The 26,765-nt window shown below is 43.5% G+C and overlaps 2 protein-coding genes and 1 pseudogene across 6 annotated transcripts; 1 reads left to right on the top strand and 2 right to left on the bottom strand.

Annotated features, from left to right (window-relative positions):
• The first annotated feature begins 18 nt into the window (after positions 1-18).
• borcs8 (BLOC-1 related complex subunit 8) lies at positions 19-16,738 on the top strand. Of its 5 annotated transcripts, none has more exons than XM_041890224.2 (6): positions 19-176; positions 343-455; positions 648-712; positions 14,048-14,155; positions 14,535-14,626; positions 16,094-16,738. In XM_041890224.2, exons 1-5 carry the CDS (start codon positions 140-142, stop codon positions 14,602-14,604), a joined length of 393 nt encoding a protein of 130 aa, XP_041746158.1. In that variant the 5' UTR covers positions 19-139; the 3' UTR covers positions 14,605-14,626; positions 16,094-16,738. The 5 variants fall into 5 exon arrangements, with proteins under 5 accessions (XP_041746158.1, XP_041746159.1, XP_041746162.1 ...); XM_041890225.2 differs by having other exon boundaries at positions 16,091-16,738; XM_041890228.2 differs by lacking the exon at positions 14,535-14,626.
• Positions 14,637-19,945, bottom strand: tmem221 (transmembrane protein 221). The gene is made up of 3 exons (XM_041890223.1): positions 19,475-19,945; positions 18,829-18,914; positions 14,637-15,882 (listed from the first exon to the last, which is right to left on the bottom strand). The coding sequence occupies exons 1-3, from the start codon at positions 19,768-19,770 to the stop codon at positions 15,350-15,352; spliced, it is 915 nt and encodes a 304-aa protein (XP_041746157.1). The 5' UTR covers positions 19,771-19,945; the 3' UTR covers positions 14,637-15,349.
• A 2,306-nt stretch (positions 19,946-22,251) lies between these two features.
• Positions 22,252-24,363, bottom strand: LOC121577136 (annotated as a pseudogene).
• Positions 24,364-26,765: the final 2,402 nt, after the last annotated feature.

Raw genomic sequence — 26,765 nt, 5'->3', positions numbered from 1 at the left:
CAGATTCGTGTTGCATTTCGAACATGATTTGTGGTGCGCATGACAAAAACACGGAAGCTGCCTGTTTATTTTTGCTAACGCTTTTACACGAATTAAACCCTTGCAAATATATAATTGTATATCGTTTAGTGTGTATAAGATGGAGGACCAGGAGATGCAACTGAAAGTTAAAAGAGGTAATTAGCGAATACTTTACAGTACAATTGTTTGATAAAAGTAAACCCATCACCAGCTAGCTAACCTTAGCTAGTAGTTGCATTAGCTAAACAGCTAACGTTAGCTACTTGTCATAACCATACATTTGGTAAACCTAGCTATATTATTGTATGTTTATCTCTGCAGTGACTGACAAATTCACGGAGAACATGTACGTGTTGGCTAACGAGCCATCGGTGGCTCTTTATCGACTGCAAGAGCACGTTAGAAGGTCCCTTCCAGAGCTAGTACAACACAAAGTAAGTGGTGTCGTGAATCCAAAGTAGCAGCGTAGCTACATATTAACTTGCTAAGGAGAATAAATGTAGTTTTGTTACTTTACAGTAGCTATATTGGGCTGTCCAAAAACACGTCTAAAAAAGAAATGTATACCGGTAGTTACTTTTGGATTAACGTTATTCATAATATTATTCTCTGATCATCTTTCCCAGACAGATATGCAGAGCTGGGAGGAGCAAAGCCAAGGAGCAATCTACACTGTGGAATATGCATGCAGGTAACCTAGCAAGATGTACTCTTAAGGAGCCTACCGTTACTCCTTAAGGACCAAGGACCTTATGTTATTTTCAGAGGTAGACTGGCTCTGGCAGCCAAAATAGCCAAATACTCTATCTAAACGTGAATCGATTCTCAATTGCCATATGGTTCTAGAAACATAAATCCCTTTACTTTCATATCACATCAAAAATACACTTACTCTACACTGTTTTAACTGGCTTTATCACACACTGGTGTTTGGAGGATGCTAGATAGCTAATTAGCACAGGTGGACGCTCTGTCTTCCGTAAACATGCGCTGTAACATGGAGATACGGTCTGTGGGAACCCTTAAAGGTGTGTATCAATTTAAGTATTTCTCTATGATATGAAAGATAAGGTCCTTATGCTTCCAAACCTGTACCGCAAGCGATGCGTGTTAATTTTCAGACCAAGCGTCGGCTCTCTTAACAAAACTCCCCCGTACAGAAAACGCCTTTGTCCAATGACACTTATGTGTAATTTAATGGAACTGCAAGTCCTAATCAAGGGCTAGCAGGTAACCTAGCTCTCGAGAACCCAAGGGGGCTTACAGCCAGCCACCCTTTTGAGTTCTCAGCTGAAGGTATGGACCACAGCTGGCTCCATGTGAACTACAATTCTGACTCTCAGTTTTAACGTTTAGAAACGTTAATAATCCTCATTTGCGATACGGTTTTAGAAACCTTTGGAACTTTCATACCAGTGAGAAATAATATTTCAAATACAAAAGATACACTTACTGTACGCAGTTTAGCAAAGTTGCACCTGGCTGTAACACAGCCTCCAGCCGAGGTACGACACGTCCTCTCACCTTGGGCTCGCAGTTCCATTGGACCATTCCATTCCACATTTCCGGTCGGAAGCAGATGTTACTCTATTCATGAAACGTGGCGATGCCTTCAATTGTGTAGGCAACACCACACACATTTACATACACAAATCTAAATGTCCCTTGTCTGTCACAAATGTTGAATAAAATTCTCTACCGATTGTCCGTGGCGTTGTCCTTCAGCTGGTTGAAATGTGAGATAAAATATCCACTGGAAAGTATTATTAAACTGACTTTAAAACTGATTTGATTTATTAGGATCCCCATTAGCTGACGCCAATGGCGACAGCTGGTCTTACTGGGGTCCGACATATAATGACAAAGACATTACAGACAAAATACTTTACAATTTACATACATTTAAAAACATTAACATGTACACTACCGGTCAAAGGTTTTAGAACACCTACTCATTCAAGGGTTTTTCTTTATTTTTACTATGTTCTACATTGTAGAATAATAGTGAAGACATCAAAACTATGAAATAACACATATGGAATCATGTAGTAACCAAAAAAGTGTTACATTTACGTCATTTAGCAGACGCTCTTATCCAGAGCGACTTACAAATAGGTACATTCACCTTATAGCCAGTGGGATAACCACTTTACAATGTTTTTGTTTTTTTGGGGGGAGGGTGGGTTGGGGTAAGGGGGGGTAGAAGGATTACTTTATCCTATCCCAGGTATTCCTTAAAGAGGTGGGGTTTCAAATGTCTCCAGAAGGTGGTGAGTGACTCCGCTGTCCTGGCGTCGTGAGGGAGCTTGTTCCACCATTGGAGTGCCAGAGCAGCGAACAGTTTTGACTGGGCTGAGCGGGAACTATGCTTCCGCAGTGGTAGGGGAGCCAGCAGGCCAGAGGTGGATGAACGCAATGCCCTCGTTTGGGTGTAGGGACTGATCAGAGCCTGAAGGTACGGAGGTGCCGTTCCCCTCACAGCTCCGTAGGCAAGCACCATGGTCTTGTAGCAGATGCGAGTTTCAACTGGAAGCCAGTGGAGTGTGCGGAGGAGCGGGTTGACGTGAGAGAACTTGGGAAGGTTGAACACCAGACGGGCTGCGGCATTCTGGATGAGTTGTAGGGGTTTAATGGCACAGGCAGGGAGCCCAGCCAACAGCGAGTTGCAGTAATCCAGACGGGAGATGACAAGTGCCTCGATTAGGACCTGTGCCGCTTCCTGTGTAAGGCAGGGTCGTACTCTCCGAATGTTGTAGAGCATGAACCTACAGGATCGGGTCACCGCCTTGATGTTAGCGGAGAACGACAGGGTGTTGTCCAGGGTCACGCCAAGGCTCTTTGCACTCTGGGAGGAGGACACAACAGAGTTGTCAACCGTGATGGCGAGATCATGGAACAGGCAGTCCTTCCCCGGGAGGAAGAGCAGCTCCGTCTTGCCAAGGTTCAGCTTGAGGTGGTGATCCGTCATCCATACTGATATGTCTGCCAGACATGCAGAGATGCGATTCGCCACCTGGTTATCAGAAGTGGGAAAGGAGAAGATTAGTTGTGTGTCGTCAGCGTAGCAATGATAGGAGAGGCCATGTGAGGATATGACAGAGCCAAGTGACTTGGTGTATAGCGAGAATAGGAGAGGGCCTAGAACTGAGCCCTGGGGGACACCAGTGGTGAGAGCACGTGGTGCGGAGACAGCTTCTCACCACGCCACTTGGGAGGAGCGAGCGGTCAGGTAGGACGCAATCCAAGAGTGAGCCGCGCCGGAGATGCCCAGCTCGGAGAGGGTGGAGAGGAGGATCTGATGGTTCACAGTATCAAAGGCAGCAGACAGGTCTAGAAGGACAAGAGCAGAGGAGAGATAGTTAGCTTTAGCAGTGCGGAGAGCCTCCGTGACACAGAGAAGAGCAGTCTCAGTTGAATGACCAGTCTTGAAACCTGACTGGTTTGGATCAAGAAGGTCATTCTGAGAGAGATAGCAAGAGAGTTGGCTAAAGACGGCACGCTCAATAGTTTTGGAGAGAAAAGAAAGAAGGGATACTGGTCTGTAGTTGTTGACATCAGAGGGATCAAGTGTTGGTTTTTTGAGAAGACGGAAGGGACATAGCCAGCGGTCAAGGATGAGTTGATCAGCGAGGTGAGGTAAGGGAGAAGGTCACCGGAGATGGTCTGGAGAAGAGAGGAGGGGATAGGGTCAAGCGGGCAGGTTGTTGGGCGGCCTGCCGTCACAAGTCGCAATATTTTATCTGGAGAGAGAGGGGAGAAAGAAGTCAAAGCATAGGGTAGGGCAGTGTGAGCAGGACCAGCAGTGTCATTTGACTTAACAAATGAGGATCGGATGTCGTCAACCTTCTTTTCAAAATGGTTGACGAAGTCATCCACGGGGGGGGGGATTCAGCAGGGAGGAGAATGTGGCAAAGAGCTTCCTAGGGTTAGAGGCAGATGCTTGGAATTTAGAGTGGTAGAAAGTGGCCTTAGCAGCAGAAACAGATGAAGAAAATGTAGAGAGGAGGGAGTGAAAAGATGCCAGGTCCGCAGGGAGTCTAGTTTTCTTCCATTTCCGCTCAGCTGCCCGGAGCTCTGTTCTGTGAGCTCGCAATGAGTCATCAAGCCACGGAGCTGGAGGGGAGGACCGAGCCGGCCGGGAGGATAGGGGACATAGAGAGTCAACGGATGCAGAAAGGGAGGAGAGGAGGGTTGAGGAGGCAGAATCAGGAGATTGGAGGGAGAAGGATTTAGCAGAGGGAAGAGATGATAGGATGGAAGAGGAGAGAGTAGCGGGAGAGAGAGAGCGAAGGTTGCGACGGCGCATTACCATCTGTGTAGGGGCAGAGTGAGTAGTTGGAGGAGAGGGAGAGAGAAAAGGATACAAAGTAGTGGTCGGAGACTTGGAGGGGAGTTGCAGTGAGATTAGTAGAACAACAGCATCTAGTAAAGATGAGGTCAAGCGTATTGCCTGCCTTGTGAGTAGGGGGGGGGGACGGTGAGAGGGTGAGGTCAAAAGAGGAGAGGAGTGGAAAGAAGGAGGCAGAGAGAAATGAGTCAAATGTAGACGTAGGGAGGTTGAAATCCCCCAGAACTGTGAGGGGTGAGCCATCCTCAGGAAATGAACTTATCAAGGCGTCAAGCTCATTGATGAACTCTCCAAGGGAACCTGGAGGGCGATAGATGACAAGGATATTAAGCTTAAATGGGCTAGTGACTGTGACAGCATGGAATTCAAATGAGGAGATAGACAGATGGGTCAGGGGAAAAATTGAGAATGTCCACTTGGGAGAGATGAGGATTCCTGTGCCACCACCCCCGCTGACCAGATGCTCTCGGGGTATGCGAGAACACATGGTCAGACGAGGAGAGAGCAGCAGGAGTAGCAGTGTTTTCAGTGGTAATCCATGTTTCCGTCAGCGCCAAGAAGTCGAGGGACTGGAGGGTAGCATAGGCTGAGATGAACTCTGCCTTGTTGGCAGCAGAACGGCAGTTCCAGAGGCTGGCTGAGACCTGGAACTCCACGTGGGAGGTGCGTGCAGGGACCACCAGGTTAGAGAGGCAGCAGCCACGCGGTGTGAGGCGTTTGTGTAGCCTGTGCGGAGAGGAGAGAACAGGGATAGGCAGAGGCATAGTTGACAGGCTGCAGCAGATGGCTACAATAATGCAGAGGAGATCGGAATGAAATGAACTAAACATCTGGGAAAGGAGAGAGCGGGGCCTCCCTCACCACAACTCCCAAATATAACTCTCCCAACTTCCACCTCAGAAACTATAATTGTTGTAAACTACAGCGGTTCAATGTTTTCTAGGATTAGTTTATTCAGCTAGCTAACTAGGCTAGGTGCAGTATTATTCCGTGAAAATCATCCGGGCACCTCGTCATAAGACGCCACAGCCAGCTAGCATGCCGGACTCCAACAACACGGTTTAGCGCCAATACTCTGCCACAACAAACCACCAGTGTATCAACACGCAAGTAGATCGTTCGTGTCCGTGTCTAACGTTGTGGGTTAGTCCCGACAGCTTGAGCGAGTCCGTCGTCAACTTATTCAGCCAGTTAGTTAGCTAGAATAGTTAGCAAACTAGCTAGCCATTGCTTTCAGACAAAGAAAAACCCCTCCTTTCACGGCACGAACACACAGAGAGCGCCAAACTAACGTTAACTAGTCACCCATGTCCCGAATTCCTTGAACGACTCGGGCTATCAATATGTAAAAAAACAAAACACAAATGTAGGTTATGACTTACCCCTAGCAGCTACTGTTAGCTAGCCAAGTGCAAAGCTAGCCACTGAATTGACTCAGCCAGTTCGCTCGGTCGTTCCAGCTATTGTTTACTAGTAGCTATCCAGGTAGCAACAAGCTAGCTAAATTTCAAGCACAGTAGCCACTTGCTACCTAACGTTAACGGTTCAGACAATGAGGTTAGAAAACAGCTGAATGGTAGGCAATTATTGTATGTAATTATTGTAGGCAGCCAGCTGGCGTAATTACAGGCACTCTCAGGCGTGAAACAACTATACCGTTGCTAATAGCTACTCGCCAGCTAGTCCAGGTGGTGGGTTAGCTAGCTAGCTTCGTGCTACACCCGGCACAGCCGAATACAATACTAACCTACAATAATTACATACAACAACCCACGATAACTACCTACAATATCTAACTACAATCTAAATACATAGTTTAAGCCTTACTCGACAAAGCCCAAGCTATGTATAAAGCCAAGCTTACCCGACGCCAAGCTTACCCGACGACCTCCTCCTTCCTTGTTAAACAAATCAAAATATATTTTATACACTGCTCAAAAAAATAAAGGGAACACTTAAACAACACAATGTAACTCCAAGTCAATCACACTTCTGTGAAATCAAACTGTCCACTTAGGAAGCAACACTGATTGACAATACATTTCACATGCTGTTGTGCAAATGGAATAGACAACAGGTGGAAATTATAGGCAATTAGCAAGACACACCCAATAAAGAAGTGGTTCTGCAGGTGGTGACCACAGACCACTTCTCAGTTCCTATGCTTCCTGGTGATGTTTTGGTCACTTTTGAATACTGGCGGTGCTTTCACTCTAGTGGTGGCATGAGACGGAGTCTACAACCCACACAAGTGGCTCAGGTAGTGCAGCTCATCCAGGATGGCACATCAATGCGAGCTGTGGCAAGAAGGTTTGCTGTGTCTGTCAGCGTAGTGTCCAGAGCATGGAGGCGCTACCAGGAGACAGGCCAGTACATCAGGAGACGTGGAGGAGGCCGTAGGAGGGCAACAACCCAGCAGCAGGACTGCTACCTCCGCCTTTGTGCAAGGAGGAGCAGGAGGAGCACTGCCAGAGCCCTGCAAAATGACCTCCAGCAGGCCACACATTTTTTTATTTATTTATTTCACCTTTATTTAACCAGGTAAGCCAGTTGAGAACAGGTTCTCATTTACAACTGCGACCTGGCCAAGACAAAGCAAAGTAGTGCAACAAAAACAACACAGAGTTACATATGGGGTAAAAAAAAAAAAGAAAGTCAGAAATACAACAGAAAATATATATACAGTGTGTGCAAATGTAGCAAGTTATGGAGGTAAGGCAATAAATAGGCTATAGTGCAGAATAATTACAATAGTATTAACACTGGAATGCTAGATGTGCAAGAGATTATGTGCAAATAGAGATACTGGGGTGCAAAAGAGCAAATTAAATAACAATATAGGGATGAGGTAGTTGGGTGGGCTAATTTCAGATGGGCTGTGTACAGGTGCAGTGATCGGTAAGGTGCTCTGACAACTGATGCTTAAAGTTATTGAGGGAGATAAGAGTCTCCAGCTTCAGAGATTTTTGCAATTCGTTCCAGTCATTGGCAGCAGAGAACTGGAAGGAATGGCGGCCAAAGGAGGTGTTGGCTTTGGGAATGACCAGTGAGATATACCTGCTGGAGCGCAGACTACGGGTGGGTGCTGCTATGGTGACCAATGAGCTAAGATAAGGCGGGGATTTGCCTAGCAGTGATTTATAGATGGCCTGGAGCCAGTGGGTTTGACGACGAACATGTAGTGAGGACCAGCCAACAAGAGCGTACAGGTCACAGTGGTGGGTAGTGTATGGGGCTTTGGAGACAAAACGGATGGCACTGTGATAGACTACATCCAATTTGCTGAGTAGAGTGTTGGAGGCTATTTTATAAATGACATCGCCGAAGTCAAGGATCGGTAGGATAGTCAGTTTTACGAGGGCATGTTTGGCAGCATGAGTGAAGGAGGCTTTGTTGCGAAATAGGAAGCCGATTCTAGATTTAACTTTGGATTGGAGATTCTTTATGTGAGTCTGGAAGTTGAGTTTACAGTCTAACCAGACACCTAGATATTTGTAGTTGTCCACATACTCTAGGTCAGACCCGTCGAGAGTGGTGATTCTAGTCGGGTGGGCGGGTGCTAGCAGCGTTCGATTGAAAAGCATGCATTTAGTTTTACTAGTGTTTAAGAGCAGTTGAAGGCTACTGAAGGATTGTTGTATGGCATTGAAGCTCGTTTGGAGGTTTGTTAACACAGTGTCCAATGAAGGGCCAGATGTATACAAAATGGTGTCGTCTCGTGAGAGGTGGATCTGAGAGTCACCAGCAGCAAGAGCGACATCATTGATATACACGGAGAAAAGTGTCGGCCCAAGAATTGAACCCTGTGGCACCCCCATAGAGACTGCCATAGGTCCAGACAACAGGCCCTCCGATTTGACACACTGAACTCTATCTGAGAAGTAGTTGGTGAACCAGGCGAGGCAGTCATTTGAGAAACCAAGGCTATTTAGTCTGCCAATAAGAATGCGGTGGTTGACAGTCGAAAGCCTTGGCCAGGTCGATGAAGACGGCTGCACAGTACTGTCTATTATCAATCGCTGTTATAATATCGTTTAGGACCTTGAGCGTGGCTGAAGTGCACCCGTGACCAGCTCGGAAACCGGATTGCATAGCGGAGAAGGTACGGTGGTATTCGAAATGGTCGATGATCTGTTTATTAACTTGGCTTTCGAATACTTTCGAAAGGCAGGGCAGGATGGATATAGGTCTGTAGCAGTTTGGATCTAGAGTGTCACCCCCTTTGAAGAGGGGGATGACCGCGGCAGCTTTCCAATCTCTGGGGATCTCAGACGTTATGAAAGAGAGGTTGAACAGACTAGTAATAGGGGGTTGCGACAATTTCGTGGCTAGTTTTAGGAAGAAAGGGTCCAGATTGTCTAGCCCAGCTGATTTGTAGGGGTCCAGATTTTGCAGCGCTTTCAAAACATCAGCTGTCTGAATTTGTGTGAAGGAGAAGCGGGGGGCATGGGCAAGTTGCAGCAGAGGGTGCAGAGTTGGTGGCCGAGTTAGTGGTAGCCAGATGGAAAGCATGGCCAGCTGTAGCAAAATGCTTGTTGAAATTCTCGATTATTGTAGATTTATCGGTGGAGATAGTGTTTCCTAGCCTCAGTGCAGTGGGCAGCTGGGAGGAAGTGCTCTTATTCTCCATGGACTTTACAGTGTCCCAAAACTTTTTGGAGTGAGTGCTACAGGATGCAAATTTCTGTTTGAAAAAGTTAGCCTTTGCTTTCCTGACTGCTTGTGTATATTGGTTCCTAACTTCCCTGAAAAGTTGCATATCGCGGGGGCTTTTTGATGCTAATGCTGTACGCCACAGGATGTTTTTGTGCTGGTCAAGGGCAGTCAAGTGTGCATGTGTCTGCTCAAACGGTCAGAAACAGACTCCATGAGGGTGGTATGAGGGCCCGACGTCCACTGGTGGGGGTTGTGCTTACAGCCCAACACCGTGCAGGACGTTTGGCATTTGCCAGAGAACACCAAGATTGGCAAATTCGCCACTGGCGCCCTGTGCTCTTCACAGATGAAAGCAGGTTCACACTGAGCACATGTGACAGACGTGACAGAGTCTGGAGACGCCGTGGAGAACGTTCTGCTGCCTGCAACATCCTCCAGCATGACCGGTTTGGCGGTGGGTCAGTCATGGTGTGGGGTGGCATTTCTTTGGGGGCCGCACAGCCCTCCATGTGCTCGCCAGAGGTAGCCTGACTGCCATTAGGTACCGAGATGAGATCCTCAGACCCCCTTGTGAGACCATATGCTGGTGCGGTTGGCCCTGGGTTCCTCCTAATGCAAGACAATGCTAGACCTCATGTGGCTGGAGTGTGTCAGCAGTTCCTGCAAGAGGAAGGCATTGATGCTATGGACTGGCCCGCCCGTTCCCCAGACCTGAATCCAATTGAGCACATCTGGGACATCATGTCTCGCTCCATCCACCAACGCCACGTTGCACCACAGACTGTCCAGGAGTTGGCGGATGCTTTAGTCCAGGTCTGGGAGGAGATCCCTCAGGAGACCATCCGCCACCTCATCAGGAGCATGCCCAGGCGTTGTAGGGAGGTCATACAGGCACGTGGAGGCCACACACACTACTGAGCCTCATTTTGACTTGTTTTAAGGACATTACATCAAAGTTGGATCAGCCTGTAGTGTGGTTTTCCACTTTAATTTTGAGGGTGACTCCAAATCCAGACCTCCATGGGTTGATAAATTTGATTTCCATTGATAATTTTTGTGTGATTTTGTTGTCAGCACATTCAACTATGTAAAGAAAAAAGTATTTAATAAGATTATTTCATTCATTCAGATCTAGGATGTGTTGTTTAAGTGTTCCCTTTATTTTTTTGAGCAGTGTATTTGAGATTCTTCAAATAGCCACCCTTTGCTTGATGACAGCTTTGCACACTTTAGGCATTCTCTCAACCAGCTTCATGAGGTAGTCACCTGGAATGCATTTCAATTAACAGGTGTGCCTTCTTAAAAGTTAATTTGTGGAATTTCTTTCCTTCTTAATGCGTTTGAGCCAATCAGTTGTGTTGTGACAAGGTAGTGGTGGTATACAGAAGATAGCCCTATTTGGTAAAAGAACAAGTCCATATTATGGCAAGAACAGCTCAAATAAGCAAAGAGAAATGACAGTCCATCATTACTTTAAGACATGAAGGTCAGTCATTACGGAAAATGTCAAGAACTTTTAAAGTTTCTTCAAGTACAGTTGCAAAAACCATCAACCTCTATGATGAAACTGGCTCTCATGAGGACCGCCACAGGAATGGAAGACCCAGAGTTACCTCTGCTACAGAGGATAACTTCATTAGAGTTACCAGCCTCAGAAATTGCACCCAAATAAATGCTTCACAGAGTTCAAGTCACAGACACATCTCAACATCAACTGTTCAGAGGGGACTGTGTGAATCAGGCCTTCATGGTCGAATTGCTGCAAAGAAACCACTACTAAAGGACACCAATAAGAAGAAGAGACCTGCTTATGCCAAGAAACACGAGCAATGGACATTAGACCGGTGGACATTTGTCCTTTGGTGTGGAGTCCAAATTGGAGATTTTTGGTTCCAGCCGCAGTGTCTTTGTGAGTTGCGGTGTGGGTGAACAGATGATCTCCGCATGTGTAGTTCCCACCGTAAAGCATGGAGGAGGAGTTGTTTTACTGTCTGTTTTTCTTATTTATTTAAATAGATTTTTATTTGGATTTCATGTAATGGACATACACAAAATAGTCCAAATTGGTAAAGTGAAATGAAAAAAATAACTTGTTTCAAAGAATTCTAAAAAATAAATAACGGAAAAGTGGTGCGTGCATATGTATTCACCCCCTTTGCTATGAAGCCCCTAAATAAGATCTGGTGCAACCAATTACCTTCAGAAGTCATATAATTAGTTAAATAAAGTCCACCTGTGTGCAATCTAAATGTCACATGATCTGTCACATGATCTCAGTATATATACACCTGTTCTGAAAGGCCCCAGAGTCTGCAACACCACTAAGCAAGGGGCACCACCAAGCAAGTGGCACCATGAAGACCAAAAGCTCTCCAAACAGGTCAGGGACAAAGTTGTGGAGAAGTACAGTTCAGGGTTGGGTTATAAAAAAATATCCGAAACTTTGAACATCCCACGGAGCACCATTTAAATCCATAATTAAAAAATGGAAAGAATATAGCATCACAACAAACCTGCCAAGAGAGGGCTGCCCACCAAAACTCACGGACCAGGCAAGGAGGGCATTAATCAGAGAGGCAACAAAGAGACCAAAGATAACCCTGAAGGAGCTGCAAAGCTCCAAAGCGGATATTGGAGTATCTGTCCATAGGACGACTTTAAGCCGTACACTCCACAGAGCTGGGCTTTACGGAAGAGTGGCCAGAAAAAAGACATTGCTTAAAGAAAAAAATAAGCAAACACGTTTGGTGTTCGCCAAAAGCCATGTGGGAGACTCCCCAAACATTTGGAAGAAGGTACTCTGGTCAGATAAGACTAAAATTGAACTTTTTGGCCATCAAGGAAAACGCTATGTCTGGCACAAACCCAACACCTCTCATCACCCCGAGAACACCATCCCCACAGGGACTGGGAAACTGGTCAGAATTGAAGGAATGATGGATGGCGCTAAATAAAGGGAAATTCTTGAGGGAAACCTGTTTCAGTCTTCCAGAGATTTGAGACTGGGACGGAGATTCACCTTCCAGCAGGACAATGACCCTAAACATACTGCTAAAGCAACACTCGAGTGGTTTAAGGGGAAACATTTAAATGTCTTGGAATGGCCTAGTCAAAGCCCAGACCTCAATCCAATTGAAAATCTGTGGTATGACTTAAAGATTGCTCTACACCAGCGGAACCCATCCAACTTGAAGGAGCTGGAGCAGTTTTGCCTTGAAGAATGGGCAAAAATCCCAGTGGCTAGATGTGCCAAGGTAATAGAGACATACCCCAAGAGACTTGCAGCTGTTATTGCTGCAAAAGGTGGCTCTACAAAGTATTGACTTTGGGGGGGGTGAATAGTTATGCACACTAAGGTTTTCTGTTTTATTGTCTTATTTCTTGTTTGTTTCACAAGAAAAAATATTTTGCATCTTCAAAGTGGTAGGCATGTTGTGTAAATCAAATGATACAAATCCCCCCCCAAATCCATTTTAATTCCAGGTTGTAAGGCAACAAAATAGGAAAAATGGGGTGAATACTTTCGCAAGCCACTGTACACACAAGTAGGTCACATGGGGGAGAGGCGTTGTGCCGTGAAGTGTTGCTTTATTTGTTTTTTGGATCCAGGTTTGCTGTTCACTTGCGCTATATCAGATGGAAGGGAGTTCCATGCTCTCATGGCTCTGTATAATACTGTACGTTTTCTTGAATTTATTCTGGACCTGGGGGCTGTGAAAAGACCCCTGGAGGCATGTCTGGTGGGTTAAGTGTATTTAACAGCGCTGTGTGTAAGTTGACTATGCAAACAATTTGGAATTTCCAACACATTCATGTTTCTTATAAAAACAACTTAGCCAAGAGAGACTGGCATGCATAGTATTAATATTAGCCCTCTGATTACAAAGAGGAGCAAGACATGCAGCTCTGTTCTCAGCCTGCTGCAGCTTAACTAGGTTTTTCTTTGCAGCACTTGACCATATGACTGGACAATAATCAAGATAAGATCAAACTAGAGCCTGCAGGACTTGCTTTGTGGAGTGTGGTGTCAAAAAAGCAGAGCATCTCTTTATTACGGACAGACCTCTCCCCATCTTTACAGCCTTTGAATCTATGTTTTGACCTTGACAGTTTACAATCTAAGGTAACACCATGTAATTTAGTCTCAACTTGTTCAACAGCCACACCATTCATTACCAGATTCAGCTGAGGTCTAGAATTTAGGGAATGATTTGTACCAAATACAATGCTTTTAGTTTTGATGTTCAGGACCAGTTTCAGGACCAGTGTATTACTGGCCACCCATTCCAAAACAGACTAACTCTTTATTAAGGGTTTCATTGACTTCATTACCTGTGGTTGCTGATGTGTATATGGTTGAATCATCAGCATACATGGACTACACATGCTTTGTTTAATGCCAGTGGCAGGTCATTGGTAAAAATAGAAAAGAGTAGAGGGCCTAGACGCAGGTCGATGTGTGGCAATCAGGATGTTTGCTCATGACCGAAGGCACGTGCAAAAGATGGAAGTACATGCACGTGATGCATGCATACTAACAGGTGTTTACATGGTTTTGCGCATGTGCCAGGTGATATCAACTTCAGCTTCAGTACCAGTGCTTTAAAAAGTTGGGTAAACAATACTTTTCTGTGGATATTTTGTTTCAAATTTCGAGCAGCTGAAGGACCAACCGCACAGATAACCGGTAGAGTAAGTTCAAATGTAATTTTTTTTCAACATTCTGGCTTGTAAGGAAACTGTCGACAATTTTGCAGTGCTTTGTTTCAGACTGTATACCAAGAATTTGTATAAAAGTCTGATTTATTAGGCAAGTGTTACTCAAAACACAGCCAGGTGCATCGGGCAGCGTCAGGGCATTTCCCTCACAAGGCTAAAGGGGGCGTCCAATGACCAAATGTAATGCAATGGAATTGGAGTCATGGTCGAAAGTCTACTGTTTAGGATTTTCATTCTATTGAAAACATTGATCGGCAATTCAATGTTGTATTTGTTAACACACATTCATCTTTTCATTTCCAGTGCGGTGAAAAGCATGACAAACAGCAGCCTGTACTTCAAAAGCATCGATGGCCTCCTTCGTCAAGCCATCAGCATGAAGGAACAGATCAGCACCTCCCAGGGGCGCAGGTAAGAGGCAGTAAAGAACCAATTCCACTCACTTTGGCTCTGGGAAACCATAATAACACTGTGTGTCCTTGACACTGTAACAACACTGTGTATCCTTCATTTGTCTGATTGCAAACAAACCCACTCATCACTGCTGAGGAGAAAAAAAACAAAATGTCCCTGCTCAAGGGTGGAGTTGATGAGGCTTATAAACTCCTTTTGAGTGAAAGCCAAGATCACTTTTTCATAGACATGGGCCACCATTTCTTGTTTGTAGTTATTTTTCTTTGCAATCATCATCATCCTCCTTTCATCGCCATTTCTTTGCATTATTTTATTTGCCATTTTTGTCTCTGTTCTGTTTTCTTCATTATTTCCCACCATTGGCACATGCATGCAGCGCACATGAAGCGACCCCCTCTCCCATTCCCCCTGCCACTCCACCACATCCCCCATCCACTTCCTCCTGACCTCTGGAAGACACTGTCCAAGGTTAGTCGTTCCTCAGGCATCACACTCAAAGCTATACTTGGCTTTAACTAGACCTCAAGGACTTCTAGGCACTCACTTGAAAATCAAGAAAGTGCACTAGAATGAACCTGAATGTGCTAATACTGGTTTACTTAAACTGCTCCACCTTATTTTTACCACAGGGTGTTTGTAACAACATACTCATGTCTTTATTCAAAGTTATCAAATATGTTTGTTTTACAGTATGCAGACTAGACACTACCACATTTCTCTACACAATGTGTAATATACAGTTTTGGCAATATATTTCAAAGACCACGCTTGGTCTTTACCAAACACTTTTGAAAATGTAAAGCAATTCTCTGCCACTCTTTAAATTGTATAATCACGTAGCAACTATAGCATTAGCTGTAGCTATAAGTTACTAACATTTTCCATTGGAATACCAGTAAGTAAACGTTCTAGAGAGGGTTTAATAGTGATGGAATAGAACATGGTTTCTGTGTAAAAAGTCAATACAAAGGCAATAAAGGAACGAGATGTTAGGAAAGGTGTATTAAAATGACAGTTTCACTGTATGTCTGTATTGAAATGTACAGTAATAGTATTAGTGGTGCTTTGATCATGAAGGGATAGCTCAGAGCTTTAAAATAGCTTCAGCTATTTTCTATCCGTACTGTATACTTCGGAACGTTAGATGGTTGGGTAGGAATGTACTAACTGCTAAGACTTGTGCAGGTCAGGTCACACCAGAGTAGAGTCTTTACTGGAGGCTCCTGACTTGCGGGCCAGCACGCTCCGCATCTCATTGTTAATGCCATTCCACGGCTTAGATGGAGACTGCAGCAGCCCAGACTCTGTCGACAGGGTTCTGTGCATTCTAGAACCACTCCCACCACTACTGTAGCCCTCCTTGTCACTGCCGTGGCTCTGAGGGCTGTGGGATGGGGAGTACTGATGCTGGTGATGCTGCTTAGGGTCAGTGCAGGGAGGAGGGTAGGACAAATGCCGGTGGAGTTGGGAGTTGTTGTGGTGCCTCCTGGGTTTATCCCCATCTTGGAGCTCGCGTTGGCGGGCGGCAGTGGTGCTCCCACTGTGCTGGTTCTGGTACAGGGTGTCGGTGTGTTCCCCACCGCGGTAGTGTTGGGCGGTACGGGCGGCTTTGACCAGGGAGTGAATCACGATCACTAGCAGAATCAGGATTCCTGAGGCCAGGACGCATGCGCTGGCGATGCCTGTCTCTACCTCAAACACCAGCAGCATGTAGATGGACATAGCTGCAGCAGAGAGAGAGGGACAGAGAGTGACAGACAAACAGAAGAAGAGAGGGAGATGGACACAGTGACAGGTACAGAAAGATTAGTCTATACACTGTAAGAAAGATAACTTTTCAGATCCCTTTTTCTCCCTGGGGTGAATAACTCTAATGTAGTGAATTGCCATGGTTGTGTTTTTGTGTCTTTTACTATATTGGACATCTCTCAGCAGGAGAAGAACCACAGACCCAAGAGTGCTGAAGGAGGGAGGAGAGAAACACAGCTCTGGGATATGATGATGACATTGTGGCATTGCAGTGAGGCTCTGGCTCAGTTCCCTCTGAAAGGGAGCTGTAGGGTCAGGAGGTCATTCACCCTACCATCACAATGGTGCACTGCCCCCACAGCCCCAACCGCCAACAAGGGACTCAATGGAATGGAAAGCCAGCAGCTTTGCTTTGCCAGGACCTGCATTAAGACATTTCAGTAATGCACGTCAGTCAAAGACGCCATTGTTCTGGGCCTTGTGTATCAATCAATTGGAGGGACTCTGAAAGTAGTGACTTTTGCCTCTGCTGCAAATTAACTGGAATATATCTGTAGGAATCTAAATGAAGTTGTCCTTTCTAGGGTCACACAACTATTTGGTACAAGCTGTTAATTGTTTAGCCGTTGGTCTAAACTTATATAATGTCTGATAAATGTATCTGCTTTAGCTAAATTAAGTGCTTGCACGTGAGGTTAATTTGTATTTATTATGGATCCCCATTAGCTGTTGCAAAGGCAACAGCTACTCTTCCTGGGGTCCAGCAAAAATCAATGCAGTAATATACATTATAATATAATTTTTAAACATTAAAATAAATCTTACAACACATTTCACAATATATTAATTGTGTGCCCTCTGTCCACTACTCTACTACAACACACAATCCAGGTGTACCTGTGTGTGTGACCCTTCAGTCCTCACTGTTCCATAAGGTGTATTTTTGTCAATTTTTTAAAATCTGATTTTTCTGCTTGTTTGAGTTACTTGATGTGGAATAGAGTTATGTGGGGTGACTACTGTGTTCATAATGCTACCAAATACAGCTCTGGAAAAAATTAAGAGACCACTGCAAAAATATGCGTTTCTCTGGTTTTACTATTTATAGGTATGTGTTTGGGTGAAATTAACATGTTTGTTTTATTCTATAAACTACTGACAACATTTCTCCCAATTTCCCCAAAAAAATATTGTCATTTAGAGCATTTATTTGCAGAAAATGACAACTGGTCAAAATAACAAAAAATATGCAGTGTTGTCAGACCTCGAATAATGCAAAGAAAATAAGTTCATGTTCATTTTTAAACAACACAATACTAATGTTTAAACTAAGGAAGAGTTCAGAAATCAATATTTGGTGGAATAACCCTGATTTTCAATCACAGCTTTCATGCATCTTGGCATGCTCTCCACCAGTCTTTCACATTGATGTTGGGTGACTTTATGCCACTCCTGGCACAAAAATTCAAGCAGCTCGGCTTTGTTTGATGGCTTGTGACCATCCATCTTCCTCTTGATCACATTCCAGAAGTTTTCAATGGGGTTCAGGTCTGGAGATTGGGCTGGCCATGACAGTGTCTTGATCTGGTAGTCCTCCATCCACACCTTGATTGACCTGGCTGTGTGGCATGGCGCATTGTCCTGCTGGAAAAACCAATTCTTAGAGTTAGGGAACAATGTCAGAGCAAAAGGAAGCAAGTTTTCTTCCAGGACAATCTGCCCGATTCCAGCATTGCTGAAGCACCCCCAGATCATCACCGATCCTACACCAAATTTCACAGTGGGTGCGAGACTGGTAGCTCAGTTGGTAGAGCATGGCGCTTGCAATGCCAGGGTTGTGGGTTCGATTCCCACGGGGGGCAGTATGAAAAAAAATGTATGCACTCACTAACTGTAAGTCGCTCTGGATAAGAGCGTCTGCTAAATGACTAAAATGTAAAATCGAGACACTGTGGCTTGTAGGCCTCTCCAGGTCTCCGTCTAACCATTAGACGACCAGGTGTTGGGCAAAGCTGAAAATTGGACTCATCAGAGAAGATGACCTTACTCCAGTCCTCTACGGCCCAATCCTAATGGTCTTTTGCAAACCTCAGCCTGGCTCTTCTTTGCTTCTCATTGATGAAGGGCTTTTTTCTAGCTTTGCACGACTTCAGCCCTGCCCCTAGGAGCCTGTTTCGAACCGTCCTCGCCGTGCACTTCACCCCAGCTGCCATTTGCCATTCTTTTTGTAGGTCACTTGATGTCATCCTAAGGTTGTTGAGTGACATTCGAATGAGTTGGCGGTCATCCCGGTCAGTAGAGAGTAGTTTTCGCCCTCTGCCGGTCTGTAGCTTTGTTGTCCCCAATGTCTGCTGCTTGACCTTGTTCTTATGAACCGCTGTCTTTAAAATGTTAAGGATGGAAGCAACCTGACGCTCACAGTATCCCTCTGCCAGCAAAGCCAGAATTGAACCCTTCTTTTCCTCACTCAACATTCCTTTTCAACTCTTTTGGCATGGTCAATAGTTATTTTTTGATTAAGATTACTTTTGAGGTACTATTAGCACTGTTTTTGCCATCCAGCTGGTGCTATTGCAAGAGGATAGTGATGACCACAGCAGTGGATTTTATACTTTTCCTCGTTAAATAAGATTTGGTTCATGTGATCACCTAATCAGTACCTAATTCAGTAGAATGAGGTGTGCCTGTGTTGGAATTCAACAGACACTGAAATGGAAGTCATACATGTAGAGATGCTGATTTAAGAAAAATTTGCAGTTGTCTCTTAATTTTTTCCAGAGCTGTATGTAGCAGTTTGTTACTTTTGATATTGCCAAGGAGCTTGGGGTGACACGTTAAGACCAGCTGCATGCAGATTCCTTTAGTCTACAATATGTTCTGGTCATTAAATAGGCCTTACTGTTATTTGTTGTAGGTCTTACCTGCTAAGTATACTGAAACCCCAAGGCAAAATAGTCCGATGGCCACATGTCGGACAGCTCGGCTATCCAATAGGAACCAGTCTGCTCTATGGGAGGAAATGAAGAAAACGCAATCAGTGACATGATCATACTGTTTTTGGAAAGTGCTAAATTACGTATTATGTATTTAGACCAAAATAAATACATTCAAGGTTGCAATTAGGCCTTGTGTCCATAATTTGTTTTATCATGTGGGATACTTTTCTGCTCAAAATTGATGGTTTTAAACAGAATGCTTTGTCATTACTTGCACTGGAGGGCACAGAAGCTAAATAAAAGTCCTGAAACGCACAGGCACGTTTCTACGCCAACGTAGGGGGCCGTGCACCAGGGGCCGTGCACTGGGTGCATAATGAGGGAATGCTTTTGTTTGTCCAGGATTCATACTGAGTTTAGAGTTAAGGCTCGGTCAAGCAGCCTCTGCACACACTGAAAGTTATGAATTTATAAGAATGTAGTATTCTTATTTTAATTTATATCAATATCAAACTTCAATATAGGCTAATTGAAGCACATTTATTCAACGAAATAAACTACAGGTGCATCAGTGATAAATGTTAGCCTACAACAAATAACATCCTAAGTATAGGTATGTTGATGGATGTACCTTTCCGTATCATCTTCTCCTCTGCATATCTCGGTTGTAAAGTAGCCGTGCATAAGGCAGACCACTACAGAGCTCAAATTGAGCGTGAGAGACATAGCAGAAAGCACTGTAGACACTGGCATCAGCACTGCCCAAACATTAGTTGGCACGATGGAGATGGTGGGGGGAGATTCCTTCACAGCAATCTGCTGTGTTTGTAGATGGAAAATCAGATTGACCGATAGCTGAGACATAATCCCAGATAGGATCCCTAATAAAGCAAGGACCATCAAAGACCGCTGGCTGTAAACCGTCATATTTGGATAATAAATCACGGACTGACGTCGACGCACTTGTCTTCCTTGGAAAAAGTTATCCCGGTGGGAATCCACTTTATCCTCAGGATCCTTCTTGCGATCCTATTTTCCAAAGGCTTCAATCTAACATAAAATATAGTTTTAAGTGTAGAAAAATGTTTTGAATAGGAAAAGGTAAGAAACCTGTGATTGAGAGTCCGGTCATGGAATTTCAGCTTTATTTGCGTGTTGTGCGCGAGCACCCACTCCCCCAGCCGAGCATGTGATGTTCTTTAAATCCCCAGATTAAAAACTTCGCAACAACAATGGACTTTTCACTTGGATTCTCCTAAACAATGCGTTGACGTGCTCGTCCGAAGCAGTCCACAGCCGGGGGAAAAACTGTTTACAAATTTATACAAGTTAGAAAACTATTCACTTTCCTTTCCAAAACATGAATTACCCCAGCTTGAATGCATTTTGAGAATGTTAAAACAATTGCAGTGGTGCGCATTGAATTTAAACCTCAAATACATTTTAAATATGAAGAAACCATGCTCCAGAAAATATCATATTTTTTACAATTATGACTTGGTTTTTATTTATGTTGAGTTGCCTAGGCCCCAGTTATATTTTTGGTGCAGATCATGCTATTAAAATGAATAAGGAGCCATCAAGATACATTCTTTAGTTCTCAATAGCTCTTTAATTAGGCATTGTCTATTTATTTAATCAATAGTAGCCTCCTGAAAATAATCCTACTAAATGTGTCTACATTAGTTATTGTTTCGCGCGGCATGCAAGAGCTTCTTAAATTGCCAAAAGATGACGCAATGCCATCAGCTCGCGAGTGTGCAATACGCCAAGAGTTCCTGGGAATATGAAATGGAGTGTCCTGCCCTCTCATTCCTTTTCCCCGAAATCTCCCTCTTTGTATCCAATTAACTTTTCAGTGGTTGCCTTGGAAACAAACACTGCTTACCCAGAGAGCGCACTGTTGTTGCTCTGTTGATTTGAGGCTATTGCAGTGTGCACTCACTCACCCACCTTTCCTTTTTGGCATCTTTAGGAAACGTAATCCATTTCACCTTTGAAACCATTATTGTACACTGAACAAAAATATAAATGCAACATGTAAAGTGTTGGTCCCATGTTTCATGAGCTGAAATAAAAGATCCTAGAAATGTTCCATACTGCACAAAAAGCTTATTTCTCTCAAATGTTGTGCACACATTTTTTACATCCCTGTTAGTGAGCATTACTCCTTTGCCAAGATAATTCATCCACCTGACAGGTGTAGCATATCAAGAAGCTGATTAAACAGCATGATCATTACACAGGTGCACCTTTTGCAGTTTTGTCACACAACACAATACCACAGATGTCTTAAGTTTTGAGGGAGCGTGCAATTGGCATGCTGACTGCAGGAATGTCCACCAGAGCTGTTGCCAGAGAATGTAATGTTAATTTCTCTACCAATGTCGTTTAAGAGAATTTGTACGTCCAACCGGCCTCACAACCGCAGACCACATGTAACCACACCAGCCCAGGACCTCCACATCCGGCTTTTTCATCTGCAGGATCATCTGATCCAGCCACCCGGACAGCTGATGAAACTGTGGGTTTTCACAATCAAATAATTTCTGCACAAACTGTCAGATACCATCTCAGGGAAGCTCATCTGCTTGCTCGTCGTCCTCACCAGGGTCCTGACCTGACTGCAGTTCGGCGTCTTAACTGACTTCAGTGGGCAAATGCTCACCTTCGATGGCCACTGGCACCCTGCAGAAGTGTGCTCTTCAAGGATTAATCCCGGTTTCAACTGTACCGGGAAGATGGCAGACAGTGTGTATGGAATCATGTTAGCGAGCGGTTTACTGATGTCAATATTGTGAACAGTGTGCCCCATGGTAGCAGTGGGGTTATGGTATGGGCAGGCATAAGCTACAGACAACGAACACAATTGCATTTTATAGATGGCAATTTGAATGCACAGAGATACCGTGACCAGATCCTGAGGCCCATTGTCATGCCATTCATCCGCCGCCATCGCCTCACAAACACAAAATGTATTTAACAATTTTTTTACATATCTCTTGATTTGCCTGACAGACACTGACCATCTATCAATTTGCTGTGAATTCAGACTGAAAGAGGAGATAGTTACAGATTTCTGTAACTGTAGTGGTCTGTTGAGTTGCATCTAGGAATTTGTGGTGCGTTATCTAGCATGAATGTAATGTTTGGTCCTTGAGGGGAACAAGATTTACATTTTTATTTATCATTATCAATATTGTCTGTTAGCATTGCTGGGTTACAGTTTTGGTCAATTCAATAAATAGTTGTATGCAAATACAAAGAATGATAACATTTCAATCAATAGCATAACAGAGAGGACTTATGTTGAATGTTTTACTCTATAAATAGCTTTTTATAAGGTTGCTTCCCTTAAGAACTTGAAATAGAGTGTGTGTGTATAATCTTCTGATGCTGCAGGGGAATTTATGTCACCATGTACTCCTGCCGCTTGTTGAGTCTGACCTGGCAGTGACACCGCCCCCACTGCAACATAGATGGCTGCTGCAATGAAGCAGTTGATGCCCACCTGGTTGTAGAGTCCATAGATGGTTACCGGTGGGTTCTTATCATTGCGGATGTCCTCCTCAGTGAAGGGCACATCCTCAATCAGCACAGCAGACTTTGCACTGAAGAAGATCCCCAACATCACCAACATGATGACTCCCCATATGCTGATCACTATTCCACAAGCGGCCATTTTCGGACCGCAGAATAAAAGAGATGGTATTCTTCTAGTTGATCTTTCCTACCAAAATATAGAATTTTGATACACTAATCTAAAACAGTCGTTTTCTTTTCTCAAAGGACGAGCGTCACCCTAACCTCCATCAGCCGACACTCGATTCATTCGGTGGAACATTAATTTGATGTCATGCAAACAAAACTTGGTTGTTGTATTTTATCCATTTTGAAGTTTATAGCACGTTAAAATCCTACAACAACAAAAGTTCCAAGAAAACCAAAGCTTATTCAGGTATACTTTCATATATGCATATGTACTGATGCAGGTCTCTCTAGTAATAAGGGATAAGGGAAATGTTATCTGCATGTAACTGTCTTGAAGACTGCATGTAACTGTCTTGAAGACAGCAGGACACATGTAGTGCAGCTAAAGCTGTTCTGATGGAGATAAGCTTGCAGCTATAAAAGTACACACAATGAAGAATTGCTCTCACACATGCACACTGACCATGGAGTCTATTTCTGAATTCGACAGCCTCACCACACATACTAAAATGGCAGCCGCTGATGTTGTCGAAAGCAGAAGTGAGCAGTTTCAGGAAAACAAAAAATAAGTCTAAATGTGAACTCTTTCCAAAGGCTCCTTCATTTGACTTAAAATGCACTCTCTTCATGTGATTCATAATGCTTTTGGGGAAACATAATTTGGTCACAACACTGCAGCCTGGCCTCAGAGCCATACGAAATATACTTTACCTATTTCTGAAAACCTCCAAGATGAATGATACCTACTAATGGTCTATTTATAGGGAGGTTGGTCAGGGAGGATGGGTGGGTGTAATCCGCAACAGTCTAGCAATCCAAAGGTTGCATGTTTGAGTGGCGTCGGGAACAACTGTAGCATTTTAGCTAACCCTTCCCCTAACCCTTATTCTAAACTTAACCCAATTCCCCTGACCTGCTACGTAAATTAATCTAACCATTGTTGTTTTAGTTCTCCTAACCTTTGTAGTTAGTTTTCCTAACCGCCAATGTAAATTCTCCCCCTAATTCTCTTTTATTGTTACAGCGCAAGAAGCAACCTGGTCTCAGATAAAGACGTGCAACACTATACGTCATCCAATTCGTATGCTTTTGCACAACCGGGTATGACGTATCATACTATACATCCATTAATTCATATGATAATGTCGACCACTATTCAATTTATAATGTAAGTGAACGTAACGTAATATATCTTACTAAATGTAGTGTCACCGATTTACATACAGAATAATACGAATTGCCCTGAGACCACATTGCACTGATATGTAAACATTGATACAGAATCGAAATCACTAACAGATCTCCTCTGCCCTGTCTTTGAACCTAAACCTCCATAATGAAGAACTTTTAGACAAAAGGTCAACACAGCTTCTATGATTCTTAGCAGGTGGTTTTACTCTTTTATTTAAAGGTTGTGTGTTTTGTCCACTAATTGGGTGAATCCAGCTGCACACAGGGATGTAGCCTATAGCCGGGGTGGAAGCGGCCTTCTGGGATGTTGCTAACTCTTGCATCATGAAAGGCCTCCTTAGAGATCATTGTGGCTGTGTGTGTGTGTGTGTGTGTGTGTGTGCGCGTCTGCACATTGGTGTGCGTGTGTCTGTGTGTGAGTGACGTGTGTATGTAAGGAGTGTCTCTGTGATTGTTCAATGTTAATAACACTTGTCCTTAAATACTTTTTAGGAGTGTCCAAAGCAATGTGCCACCTCCCAAAATAGTCAAGAATAGTGTAGCTCACATAAATGATTGAGAAATTACCTCTAAATATACAGTATCTATTAAGATAGTATGTGGACTAACCTTTGACATCTTTGAAGTGACAAATGCATGCTATATATAATAAACCATGACAGTACTATGTTTGGCCTAAGGGATGTGGCTAGATTATTGAAGAGTAAAAAGCCTTGATTAGCTGTGTGAGATCAGTAAAACGGTGAAAAGATTATTGTAGCTCTAACAAAACCAAGCGCAACCAATAGAAGTAATACTAGCTGGAAAAGTATGCAGTGAGATTCAATGCAGATTGTGAGACAGTGAGACATTAAGGACAGAGGTATTGGATATTGGATGCTCTTATTGCCAGTCTATACACTCACCCATTGAACTTGACCTAAATAGAAACAGCAGGAGGCAAAGGGTGAATCAAAGTTACCTAACAATAGAACACTTTTAGAAAATCCCCTGCATTATCACATAATTTTAAGTACAGTAGTGTACCTCTCTTTGGAGCGTTTATTAAAAAATAAAATAATAATCTACCACTATCCCCTTCTATTCTTAGGCTGTATTATTGACATCATTCATCTTGAATTACCTTTTTACTGACACATAGCCAATGTAAGTGAGTTAGCAAGCAAGTCAGCAAATAGGGAGCTCCTAGAATGTGCCGTGAGCCAAAATGAAAGGATTATTTCACTTTACTTCATGTAAAGAAAATAGGTCATATTTATGCACAATCCAACTTGAGTTGAACTCTTGTCATACCAATGGTAGGCCTTCATTAGAAAATCTCAGACCAATAAAATTTTGTTTTGAAAACCCAATACAGTGACCAGAAATAGATGTCTTGTCTGTGGTTTACCTATGTTTTCTTCAGAACAAGGCACAAAAGGTATACTAAAATATATCAAAAATAGCATATCTATGAATGACCCAGACCTAGACCGGGCCTACAGTGTTGTTTATGTTTGGCATGGGTCCTCAGATCTTTAAAAAGTTCTACAGCTGCACCATCAAGAGCATCTTGACTGGCTGCATCACCGCTTGGTATGACAACTGCTTGGCACCCGACTGCAAGGTACTACAGAGGGTAGTGAGTATGGCCCAGACAGTACATCACTGGGGCCAAGCTCCCTTTTGTGTTTACTTATTTTTTTCTTTAAGCAATGGCTTTTTTCTGGCCACTCTTCCGTAAAGCCCAGCTCTGTGGAGTGTACGGCTTAAATTGGTCCTATGGACAGATACTCCAATCTCCGCTGTGGAGCTTTGCATCTCCGTCAGGGTTAACTTTGGTCTCTTTGTTGCCTCTCTGATTAATGCCCTTCTTGCCTGGTCTGTGAGTTTTGGTGGGCGGCCCTCTCTTGGCAGTTTTGTTGTGGTGCCATATTCTTTCAATTCTTTTATAATGGATTTAATGGTGCTCCGTGGGATGTTCAAAGTTTCAGATATTTTTTTATAACCAAACCCTGATCTGTACTTCTCCACAACTTTGTCCTTGGTCTTCATGGGGCCCCTTGCTTAGTGGTGTTGCAGACTCTGGGGCCTTTCAGAACACTTAGATTGCACACAGGTGGACTTTATTTAACTAATTATGTGACTTCTGAAGGTAATTGGTTGCACCAGATCTTATTTAGGGGCTTCATAGCAAAGGGGGTGAATACATATGCAATCACCACTTTTCCGTTATTTATATTTTAGAATTTTTCATTTCACTTCACCAATTTGGACTATTTTGTGTATGTCCATTACATGAAATCCAAATAAAAATCAATTTAAATTATAGGTTGTAATTAAACAAAATAGGAAAAACGCCAAGGGGAATGAATACTTTTGCAAGGCACTGTACTTACACTGACACCCCAACACACACACACCCACACATTCATACTGATGCCACACTCACCACATACGCTGCTACTAGTCACTTTACCCCTACCTATATGTACAGTACATACAGTGCTTTCAGAAAGTATTCACACCCCTTGACTTTTTCCGCATTTTGTTGTGTTACAAAGAGGTATTAAAATGTATTTAATTGTCATTATTTGTCAATGATCTACACAAAATACTCAAAACGTCAAAGTGGAATTTTTTGGGAACATTTCTATTTATAAAAAATCTGGAAAATAAAACAGTAATATTTCTTGATTAGATAAGTATTCAACCCCCTGAGTCGATACATGTTAGAATCACCTTTGACAGTGATTACAGCTGTGTCTTTCTGGGAAAAACTCCCCAGTCCTTAACGATTACAAGCATACCCATAACATGATGCAGCCACCACCACTATGCTTGAAAATATGGAGCATGTGAAATGGGCATGTTACTTTGTGCAACACCAGCTTAAGCTGTTAATATGCAACTTTAATAAGGTGTGAACTCATGAATATTATTATTTACAATACAAAAATGGTGTGAAGTTGAAACATAAATCCTGTATGATGTGTTTGCAAAGTTAGGTATATCGTGCACAATAGTTTCTTAATCAATTA

This window comes from Coregonus clupeaformis, chromosome 11, assembly GCF_020615455.1.
Source record: "Coregonus clupeaformis isolate EN_2021a chromosome 11, ASM2061545v1, whole genome shotgun sequence".
Lineage (NCBI taxonomy): Eukaryota > Metazoa > Chordata > Actinopteri > Salmoniformes > Salmonidae > Coregonus > Coregonus clupeaformis.
Note: the sequence above shows the minus strand (reverse complement) of the source record. Positions and strands in the feature narration are given on the sequence as shown.